At 45.2% G+C, this 10,684-nt stretch overlaps 1 protein-coding gene across 28 annotated transcripts in view; it reads right to left on the reverse strand.

Moving 5' to 3' along the window:
- The window catches only part of KCNMA1 (potassium calcium-activated channel subfamily M alpha 1), a 612,911-nt gene extending 602,675 nt beyond the window's left edge, over nt 1-10,236 (reverse strand). For 26 of the 28 annotated variants that reach the window (XM_042456625.1, XM_042456624.1, XM_042456616.1 and 23 more), the window contains exon 1: nt 9,149-10,236. In XM_042456625.1, coding sequence (XP_042312559.1) covers nt 9,149-9,571 — 423 coding nt within the window. In that variant the 5' untranslated portion in view covers nt 9,572-10,236. The other 2 variants (XM_042456626.1, XM_042456627.1) reach the window with 2 other exon arrangements.
- Nucleotides 10,237-10,684: the final 448 nt, after the last annotated feature.

Here is a 10,684-nt window from a genome sequence, read left to right on the forward strand (position 1 = left end):
AGCTAGTAGCAAAAACAGGAGTTCCCTTCCATGGTACTGGAGTGCAGCTTTGGTGCAGCTTCTGGCCTCTTAGGACGCATGCATCATTGAAACAGCATACCTCCAAAGTGACCCGAAGTAGCTTTATTTTGGCCTGTCTGTACTAGACTGTATGTCACTAGACCAAAGGCCATATCTTTGTAAAACTAGAAACTCATGAGTCCCAACTGGGCCATTTTGGGATAAAATGTATTTTTTCTTCAATTTTATCAATGTGTGCCTAGAGATACCTCTGAGAATACACAGCCACTGACTTATTTTGGGGTGGCTCTCTTTCATTTCCAAATTGATACACATGTGGCCAGCCAGATTTGCTACCAGAAGGAAAAATTATCTGCCATATGTTGTTGTTGTTGTGGTGGTGGTAGTTATAGTTGTATGTCTTCAAGTCACATCTGACTTATAATGACCCTAAGGCAAACCTATCATGAGGTTTTCTTTGCAGAGTTTATTCAGAGGCGGTTTATCTTTGCCTTCCTCTGAAGTTAAGAGAGTGACATGCCCAATGTACCCAAGCAGGTTTCAATGGTCCAGTAAGGATCTGAACTCTGGTCTCCCAGCAACCTAGTTTAACACACAGACCACTACATCATGCTGTCTCTCACACCATATGCTGTACCTGTTGCTATTCCTTATCTTTGTACATGATCATTCTTCTTATTACAATGCCATAAGCACAAAACATACAATCAAATTTTTAACAATATATTTTCCTCAATAGAATATTTTGTCGTAAAACACCACTCAGTGAAGAAAAGAATGGTGAACAAAATCAGAATTTCTTCTATTCTTGACACTATTTTTAAAAAACTACCTCTTAAAGTACCATTTAATTACAAAATAAACAATGCCATTTATTAGTGAATATAAGAATAAAGAGATCTCTAGTTTTAAAAAGGATAGGATTAGTAATTGCTCAGCATGAAATCCTGACTCTGTAGCAGTGAAGACTGAGCTATCGATTTCACAGACACAAAATTCCATCCTTAAAGAATATTACTTTCGCTCACTGCTTCTACCACAAACACAATGGGAGGGAAGGTACTGAAACATCATCAATGAAACAGTGGAACCTATGATTAGCAGCCTACATAGAGTAAATCGATTCTGCAGCTATGAAATCTTTCAATGGTATGCTTCCATCTGCTTTCAGTTTGGTATTTATTGGTCTTCAGACAAAATATGATTCAACAAACATTTAAGAGTTTCCCTAAAATCCTAAATGGTGCAGCTTGACAGGTTGATTTCACCTCTTGTATGGGAACATTGCCCTGTATTTAGATATAAACACATAATGCATCCAGCCTTGTCCTCAGGGCTTGAGCCAAGTTTGAGGACCCTTGGCTGATCAGACCTCTAATAGACACAGTCTTACATTCAGACTTACCTGGCACTGACAGGTAAGATGGCTGAGACCTGTCACTTTATTCCTCATAATGTTCCAGAGCACTTACACTGTCTTTCTTAGGTGTGTGTGTATTGGGGGGGGGGGGGGGGAAAAAAAATATCAGCTCTGCCAGATACTGATGCCAGGTTTACTTGCCCATCCCATGCATCTGAGGAAGTAGGCTCAAGTCTATGAAAGCTCATGCTACCAACCTCTCTCTTTCAGTTAGTCTCAAAGGTGCTACAAGATCCCTTGGCATACTGATTTCCCAGACTAACATGGCTATGTCTTTGAATGTTGTCCTATCTTATACAGTTTTGTATTCGCAGCAGGGTTCTGACAACCATATATGCCTCTCCCCTGGAATCGTACTGCTACGGTTTCTCAGATGTTTGAAATAGGGCAACTGGCTCAAGATGTTGCAGATGTAATCCTGAACAAGTTTGGTAGGATGTACACTGAAGTTCCAGTCAACAAAACAGAACCTATGTCTCTGAAAACTTAATAAAGGTCTTTCTTAGCCGAAATGCTTAGGACCAGAAGCGTTTTGGATTTTGTTTTGTTTTTTGTCGTTGTTCTTGCTTGTTTGTTTGTTTTTTCAGATTTTGGAATATTTGCATATACATAATGAGATATCTTGGAAATAGGACCCAAGTCTAAACATGAAATTCATTTATGTTTTCTGTATATCTTATACACGTAGTCTGAAGAAAATTGTATACATAATATTGTTAATAATTTTGTGCATGAAGCAAAGTTTGTGTGGTCTGAACCATCAAAAGCAGAGGTGTCACTATCTCACCCATGTGGATGATTCTGGATTTGGTGTATCTGTGATTTCAAAATTCTGGATAAGGGATACTCAACCTGTACATGACTGGCCTCTTATATTCACTGATACTATAGCATAGAGAGGCTGGTTTTCTACATTAGTGCTGAAGTCAGTGGGTGAGCAAGGTGGTCAATGACTGCAAACCCATATGTGGTGGGGGAAGGATATAGGGCATCTTTCACACACAAAATTATTTGCTCCTCTCCAGAACACAATTCCAAATATTCTTTGGGGGAACCTTTAACAATTTAAGTAATACAAAATTTGACAAAGCTTTGCAGTATACCTTCCAGGCCCTGCCCACAAAAACTCACACATTAGGAAAAAATACATCTCCCTGAACACCTCCCACTTGCTTTCCATGTCTTCACAGGGCTTAATTTGTTTGCTTCAAGCCATAACATAATTTTTCCACACAGAAACTAGCCCCCCAAATGGATGGACAGGTTTGAAAAGAACGGGGTGTCAGGCATGTTTAAGAGGCCTTCTGTGATTCCCATTCCTCTTCACGTGGTCAAGTGATGTTGTCTATAAATCTATTAACATTTTTTCCTTTCAGCCATCCACTCCTGGAAATCAGACTTTCCATCTCCTTTTTATTTTCTTCCATACATCACAGCATTGGAAGGCGTTGGACTTCCAGTCATGAGTGATAGGCATTCAAGGCAGCAGGGAGAAGTGCTCTCCAAAGAAAGGAAAAAATAGACATATGTTAAGCAGATTCTATATGATGTAGGTCTGAAGCTAAAATGGCTGGGTAGAGGGAAGGGGGAGTTTAAAAAGAATTAATGTTTGGTATAGATGAAGACAACTCAGGAGCGCTTTCTCTCTCTCTCTCTCTCTCTTGCACTCACTCTCTATAAGTCAACAATAACACAAACAACTGACACACATTAATTATATAAAGTGCATGTTTGAATTGACACTAACAAAACAAATGCGCCCACACCCATGACTTTCCTAGCATGACTAATGTTAACTAGAGAAAGACAGAAGGAAGGAAGAATACCTGTTCTGTATACAATCTGGACTGGGGGCATCAACTACATGTAATGTACCTGTATTAAATCTACATTCATCAGTTGTGTTATGGGTCATTTCAGCCAAGAATAGGCAAAGTTGTTTTTAAGGTATTTATGGAAACCAAGGTATCAGCTCAAAGCTCAACCAGGGACTTAGTGAGGGCAGGATGCTAGGCAGACTGCCATTACTGCAGTATCTCTTAGACTTTGAGTTTAACACAGTAATACAACACAGTTCAGCAATTCTGCATTAGTGATGGTGAAAGAACTAAGGCCTGTTACAGACTGCCAAAATAAAGCTGCTTTGGGTCTCTTTGGAGGTATGCTATTTAAATGATGCATGGGTCCTAAGAGTCCGGAGGTCACGCCAAAGCCACACTCCATTCCTAAGCACTGGAGTGCAGCTTTAGTGCAGCTTCCAGATTCTTAGGATGCATGCATCATTTAAACAGCATACCTCCAAAGAGACCCGAAGCAGCTTTATTTTGGCAGTCTGTAACAGGCCTAAGATTATTTTTCCCCCACCCAGATCTTATTTACTACTTCCCAAAGGTTCAGTCTGGGGCTGAGTCCTAAGGGACAAAGCAGGCAAACAACTGGGAAGCTGTCTCATATGCCGAAATGGGGAGCCAGAACACTGCCTTGTGTTCTTTATGAGATGCAGGTTTGCTGCCATAAACAATAATTCCCCACGAAGAACTTGCCAGGCCTTTAAAGAACTATACATACAGTACGTTGTTTAATTCCAGAACGTCAGGCTCTGATGGTCAAAACAAAACCAGGCAACACCATGAATCACTTTCAAAGGCATTGTAAGATTCTGGTGCTTTCTGGACTCGCTTAAATTTATTTCTCACTACCAACAGAGTTGAGCACAGAATATATGTGTATGCATAAATGTGTATGCACTGAAAGGAGACTCCTCCAGACCTTTCTAGCTATTTGGCTCGCCTTTCCAGGGAAGTCATTCCCCTCAAAAATATACATTTATCATCATAAAAACAGAACCAAGCACTATAGCCTCAACAAATCTTTCTTTCCACAAAGTCTCGTTTTCATCCTCCCCACCCCCAGCCCAACCACACGCAAATGCATCTCTTGAGAGGGAAAAGGCTGTTCCCAGTATTTACTTAGCAAGTCAAAGTGGATTTCAGGGCTTCAGTTTGCTCTGCAGCTCATACTGGTTGTATTTTTCTAGAGAAAACCTGGCTTGAAGAAAATGGCAACATATCTCCAGGGAGATTAGAGGACCCAGTTAGGAAAATCTGGTGATACTGTAACATATGCATCAACATCATCATCACAGAAGGCAATGAAGAAGGATGTGATTGAGTTGAGGCAAAGGCTTCAAGGGCCTTTGCCTCTTTCAACGGGGCTTCAGTGCGTATCCAACTTTCTCAAGGTTGCTCTTCTAATCCTCAACATAATGTTTCATTGTAGCATTACTCCTGTCATTGCCTCCTTCTCCTCCCCACTACCAAACAGAAAATGAATTCACTCGGCACAGCCAGGTTATACCATATCTTGGAAGAAGCGGGGGAAGCCGATAGCTGAATGTCAAATCATGACAGCAACCTAGCAACCATATATATTTGAAAGGTTTGTGTGTTTTATGTGTCTCTGTGTGCCAGGAATAGCTGAAGCAGATCTGTTCTTCCATTCGTAATTCAAAAAATGTGAAAAGGGGAATGGAGAAACTCCAGCTGCTAGTCTATTTTGGAGGGTCCAAATTGCTTGTCGGATGCCACGTTAGCAAATATAGAGCATTAATGCTTTTTTCCTCCAAAAAAAATGGTTGCAAAGGAAAAACAAAGGTACCCACAGCCTTCAGTTTTCTAGCCTGAAAAACATAATGGCATTTTCAGCATTTGCAGGAACCCTCCTCACTTGCTACATGTAAAATTGGAGGGGCCCATTTTGCAAGGCAGCTGGAAGCCCCAAATCTCCTACTGTGAAGTAGTCAAGTAGCATTTTATGTTCAATGAAAGGCGTAGTGGCCTCAGTGTCAACTGTATCAGGAAGCTAACATTCACACTATGACAACATCCTTATCAAGGCCAACCAAAATGTCACAACACAGTGAGCAAGGTTTTGAGTTCTCCAGAATTTTTTCAGCAGGCTAGATGTTAAGGAGAAGGAAAGGGAGAAGGAAAATGCTGGCATGATGTTTAAGCCCCAGTCCCCTCAACAAGGCGCTTTTAACCAGAGCTTAGATGTTGTGTTCCTTCAAACTGAATTGGAAGAATTTTGCTTCGCTCCACATTCCCCTTTTGATCTCTCAGCTGTGCTTCTCCTGAAAGTGACACTGAAGAAAAGGGGGGAATATTCTGCTTCGTCCTCCTTTTGGCTTAGTCAACATGCCCCATGTCTAAAGGCTAGGGACAAGACAGGTTCTTAGCCCTGCCTGACCCTAGAAAATGGAGTAGAAGAGTGGGGTTGCCACTGCTCACCCTCACTGGGCATCCATACCTTTCACCACTGATGATGAAGGAGCCACAGTGACACACACACATGTGTGCGACTGAGCCAAGGGACAACCAGGAGCATGACACTAAGGCACAAAGAAAAAGAACAACACAGCTATAAAAATCAACCGTCCAAAGAGGCACATTTGTTATTGCTTTCTGAGGGTGGTCTATTCTATGTGGCCTTCCAAGATTGGTTCTCATCACAAAACATGCTGGGAAAGGAAGCATGAACAAAAGCCATGTTTCCATAAGAAACCAGATTTGATATACTTGAAACTTTTGGAAGATTATTCAATTTTACACGGTGGCTCTGTGCAGCTGTTGGCTTTTTGCTTTCACGCTCACAGAAGTGGAAGGCAATTTAGGAACAACAAAACACATTCAGTTCAGAATAGTTCAGGGTCCACTCTGCTCAAATGGACAGTGGGGTGTTTTAGGGATTCTGTCTGTGCAACATGAGGAAGGAGCAAGTTAAAAAAAACCCTACAAAATGAAATTGCTACTTCCCTGTCAGTGGGATTTAACCACCTTGCTTTCGCACAGGATGGCAGCCAAAGGCCCCACTCCAGAGAAACATATGAAGCAATACTATGCCCAGCTATCCAGAGATAATGCCCACCATATTCCATGGGTTTACTCCTTAGTACCTGTTTTAAGACTGCAGCATTAACCACACTTCAGCTGCGCTGAAATAAATAACGACACACTCATAGCAACTATTTATTTCAATGATGATTCTAGTCACCAATGAGATTCAAGAATGGCTGTTATTCATTGTCTCAACGGCAAAGTAGCCAAGATGAACAATAAATGCAAGTCTGGCATTGTTGCTATTGTTGTTGTGTGCCTTCAAGTTGTTTCATGGTGACCCTAAGGCAAACCTATCATGAGGTTTTCTTGGCAAGATTCTTCAGAGGGGGTTTGCCATTGCCATCCCCTGAGAGAGAGCGATTTGACCAAGGTCACCCAATGGGTTTCCATGGCCAAGCAGGGATTCGAACTCTGGTCTCCAGTGTCCTAATCCAACAAACCCATGACACCACACTGACCTAAGTGTACTAAAAGGAAATATATCATTCATAAATCAATGGAAGACACAAATTCAAAACAACTGAAATGTAGGATCCCCAAATCTCAAAATGGGCTCTGTCCAGTGAGAGGTGTGAGCGCCAATGAAACAGCAAGCACTCTGTGCTCTTGCTTGTCTCCTGTTGGTCCAATAAGGTTTTCATTGGAGTAACTTCTTAATGGACAGTATCTATTTTCAGAGGAAGTGAATTCCAAGGAGGTGGAATGGTGATTCTGTATATTGAGAAGGGAAAAGAGAGCAGTCCAACCTGTTCGATGAATTTGTCTTTAATGGGAGCAAGATGTTGACTAATTGTCTTTTTGGCAAGAACCGAGGAAGAAGGCATCACAAAAAGGGAGGGTCGCACCATAATGTCTCTGCACAAGCGACCCCTATTTCACTTTCAGCACCTGAAAAGATATACAAGTTCATACACTTGAAGCCGTGTGTTGGATGGACTGAAGAATATCTATAGATTGTATTGTTCCATCTTATTTGTAAATGTTTTCTCAGCCTGCCATGGCCTTTGAAAGCTGATACAAATGGCACAACTTGAACGTCCTCTTCTCTCACCAAAGATGCACTAAATTGCAAGAGATCGGGGTTCGATTCCCAGCTCAGCCATGGAAACCCCCGGGTGATCTCACCTTCTTGGTCCCAGAAACCCACGGCCTTCGGGTCGCCACAATTTGGAAATGGCTTGAAAGCACACAACAGCAGCAACAACAACAACAAAACATTATTGTTATTATAATTATTATTTTCTCATATCCTGCCTTTCTCCCGATGGCAGCAAACAAGTATAACATGCAATACAGTCAGGTTTGTTTGAATGTAGAAAGTATTTATTTGGCTCTCTTGCCATTTGTTCTTGGGATGGTTTGCTGAATCCATTTTGTTTATTAACAAACAGCTCATCTTTTACTTTGTTACAACCTACAGTTCCATCCAAATTGACCAAGTTTCCTATTAAAAATATGAACACACTCAGATGGAGGAGAGAAATCTGGCAGCAATGAATGGTGAGAAGCAATTGCCTGGAGAGTTTAATACAAAGATGCATTTCCTTCCCTGCTTTTGTATCCAGTGCAGTTAAGAAAGCAACAATCCGACAAGGGAAAGTTGGAGAGGACACCACCTTATGTTTCATTGCCCTCTCTGCATCTCAGACACTTCTCCCAATGAGAGTCTCAGCCTTTCAATCTCAGCTCACTGGTGCCCAGGACTAAAGGGCTGCTTTGTCACAACTTTTGCCAGATCCTGAGTTTTGTGGAGGTCTGGGTTCTTTGGGGGAGAGCATCATGTCCTTCGCACTCAAACATGGCACCAACAAGCCCCGCTGCTCTCTTATCCTGGCACCAAAGGAGCAACACAAGGAAGCAAACAGACAACTCTGGTTAAATAGATCAAGTCCGAAGGCCCAGCATGGATGCACAAGAGCATTCACAACAACAACCCAACTTTCAATATTAGTCGAGTTCCTATGAATACAAAAAAAAACAACTCTTTCAGAATATGGAGGGGAATAAACACAGATAGGAAGAGAAGAAAGAAGAGGGCAGAAAGGGGGAGGGAATACCCTCATCCCTCCTTATTTGCGGGTTTGATCATTCGCGGATTTGATTAATATGTTCTCTCTAGGAATATCTAGGCCCTCCATTATTATTATTATTAACCTTTATTTATGAAGCGTTGTAAATTTACACAGCGCTGTACATGCAATCTTTTTAGCTAGACGGATCCCTGCCTTCCAGTGCAACTCTATGGTCAACTTGAAGTAAAAGTCGCACTGAAAGACCTGGAGATTCCCAGAGAGAAGACTCCGCTAGGCCTTTGTAGCTCCTCCAGTTCAATTCTATGGCCAGGGTCTGTCAGACGTGGACCACAGAGTTTGACTGGAGGACCTAGAGATTCCCAGAGAGGTGTCCTGTCAGGTGAAAACACGGTTATTTTGAGGTTTTCTCACATTCACGGCAAATATGGCGGGACAAGTATATATATATATTCCACCTGGACCACAAGTATAGACAGTCTTATGGATGGATGGGCATTAGATAGATAGGTAGGTCGATATGTTGCAATGAGGAAGGGAAGAGGGAAAGGGCAACTTTGTGAAGAAAGCCACAAGGGAGACATAACCCGGTTTGGCAGCGCTTTAACTCTTTGTCTGGCTCAAGGCTATGGAATTCTCAAGGCTCCGCTCTGGACCCCACAACAAACTCCAACTCCCAGAATTCCATAGCCTTGAGCCAGACAAAGAGTCAAAGCGCTACCAAATCGGGTTGTGTCCCCCGTGTGGATGCAGGTCGGAAGGGAGGGATGGTGGTTTACCTTCTCCTTGGCCCCGCAGTGGCAGCAGACGGTCCACAGGTACTTGAGGGTCCTCCAGAGGAGGATGATGAAGAGCCCCCCGAAGAAGGTGACCATGGAGGAGGCCAGGAAGGCCCACCACATGCGCTGCCCGCTGTCGCAGGGCACTTCCATGGTGATGGGGATGATCAGGGCGTTGGAGGGCCGGGCCGGGGCCGAGGACGAGTCGGCGTTGAGGCTGCTCCCGCTGCCGCTTAGGGGGCTGCTCATCCTAATGTTGCCGCTGCTGCTGCTCCCGCCGCCGCTGCTGCTGCTGCTTCCTCCTCCACCTCCTCCTCCTCCTCCACCACCACCTCCGCCGGAGTAGTAGCTACTACCGCTGCCTCCGCCGCCGCCTCCTCCTCCTCCGCCGCCTCCTCCGCCGCCTCCACTGCCATTTGCCATGGCTAACAGCGGGCAAGGCACGCCGCCGGGGCTCCGGAGAGCTCCTGCCGCTGCCCGCCCAGCTGCCGCCGCCCGAGGTGCAAGCCATCCCCGGCCATAGTGCCGTCCGGCGGGGAAGAAGAAGAAGGAGGAGGAGGAGGAGGAGGAGGAGGAGGAGAAGCGCCCAAGGCCGGCCTCACTCGGCCAGGCGGCTGGAGTCCCTTCCAAGGCTCTTCTTCACCGGCGACCCTCCCCCCCACCCACCCCTGGCCTCCCTTCCAAGGATCGGGAGGAGCAGGAGGAGCAGCAGGAGGGAGGCGATCCGATGCTCCTCAGCCTTCCTTGCCCAAAGGATGCTCCTCCGAAGGCGCCTCGGAGGATGGAGAGCCTGATGCAAGGAGTCCTTTCTTAATTCGAATCGCTGCTGCTGAGGCTAAGGCTGCTTTTGATGCTCATCCTTCCTTTTGGGGGAAAGGAGTGCCTGCTGCCTTCCTCTTCTTCCTCCTCTTCCCCTCGGCGGCGGCGGCTGCTGAGGAGCTTCTTCTGCGAAGAGAGATGGAGGCGGCACAGGTAGCAACGGAGGAGGAGGAGGAGGAGCCAACGCCGATCCAAGAAGTCCTCCTCTGCTCCAGCTCCACGACAAGGAGGAGGAGGAGGAGGAGGAAGCCAAGGGGACCCCGGGGGGCCCTGGCTGCCGTCCTTCCAGCGCGGTCAGGCTGGCCAGTGGCGTGACGCACTCGCGGAAGGGCTGTCAGTCAGTCTCTTCCCTCCCCGCCTTGCCTTCCCTTTCCCTTCCACCAACAGCAGCAGCAGCAGCAGCAGCTAAGGCGATTTAGGCTCCCAGAGAGAGCAGCCAAGCCGAGGGGAGGGTTGCTTTTCCCTCAGCCTCCTCAGTGACTCGCCTCAACAACAACAATAATAATAATATGGGGCTGGAGAGAAGGGGCCGAAGACATGTGGGGCGGGGTGGGGTTGCTCCCACACAGAGAGCATGGAGAGGGGTTGTTTCCCCCCCTCAGCCTCCCCCTCAGCGCAGCTTCTCAGTGACTCGCCTCAATAACAACAATAACAATAATAATATGGGGCTGGAGAGAAGGGGCCGAAGACATGTGGGGCGGGGTGGGGTTGCTCCCA

This window comes from Sceloporus undulatus, chromosome 3 (genome assembly GCF_019175285.1).
Source record: "Sceloporus undulatus isolate JIND9_A2432 ecotype Alabama chromosome 3, SceUnd_v1.1, whole genome shotgun sequence".
NCBI lineage: Eukaryota > Metazoa > Chordata > Lepidosauria > Squamata > Phrynosomatidae > Sceloporus > Sceloporus undulatus.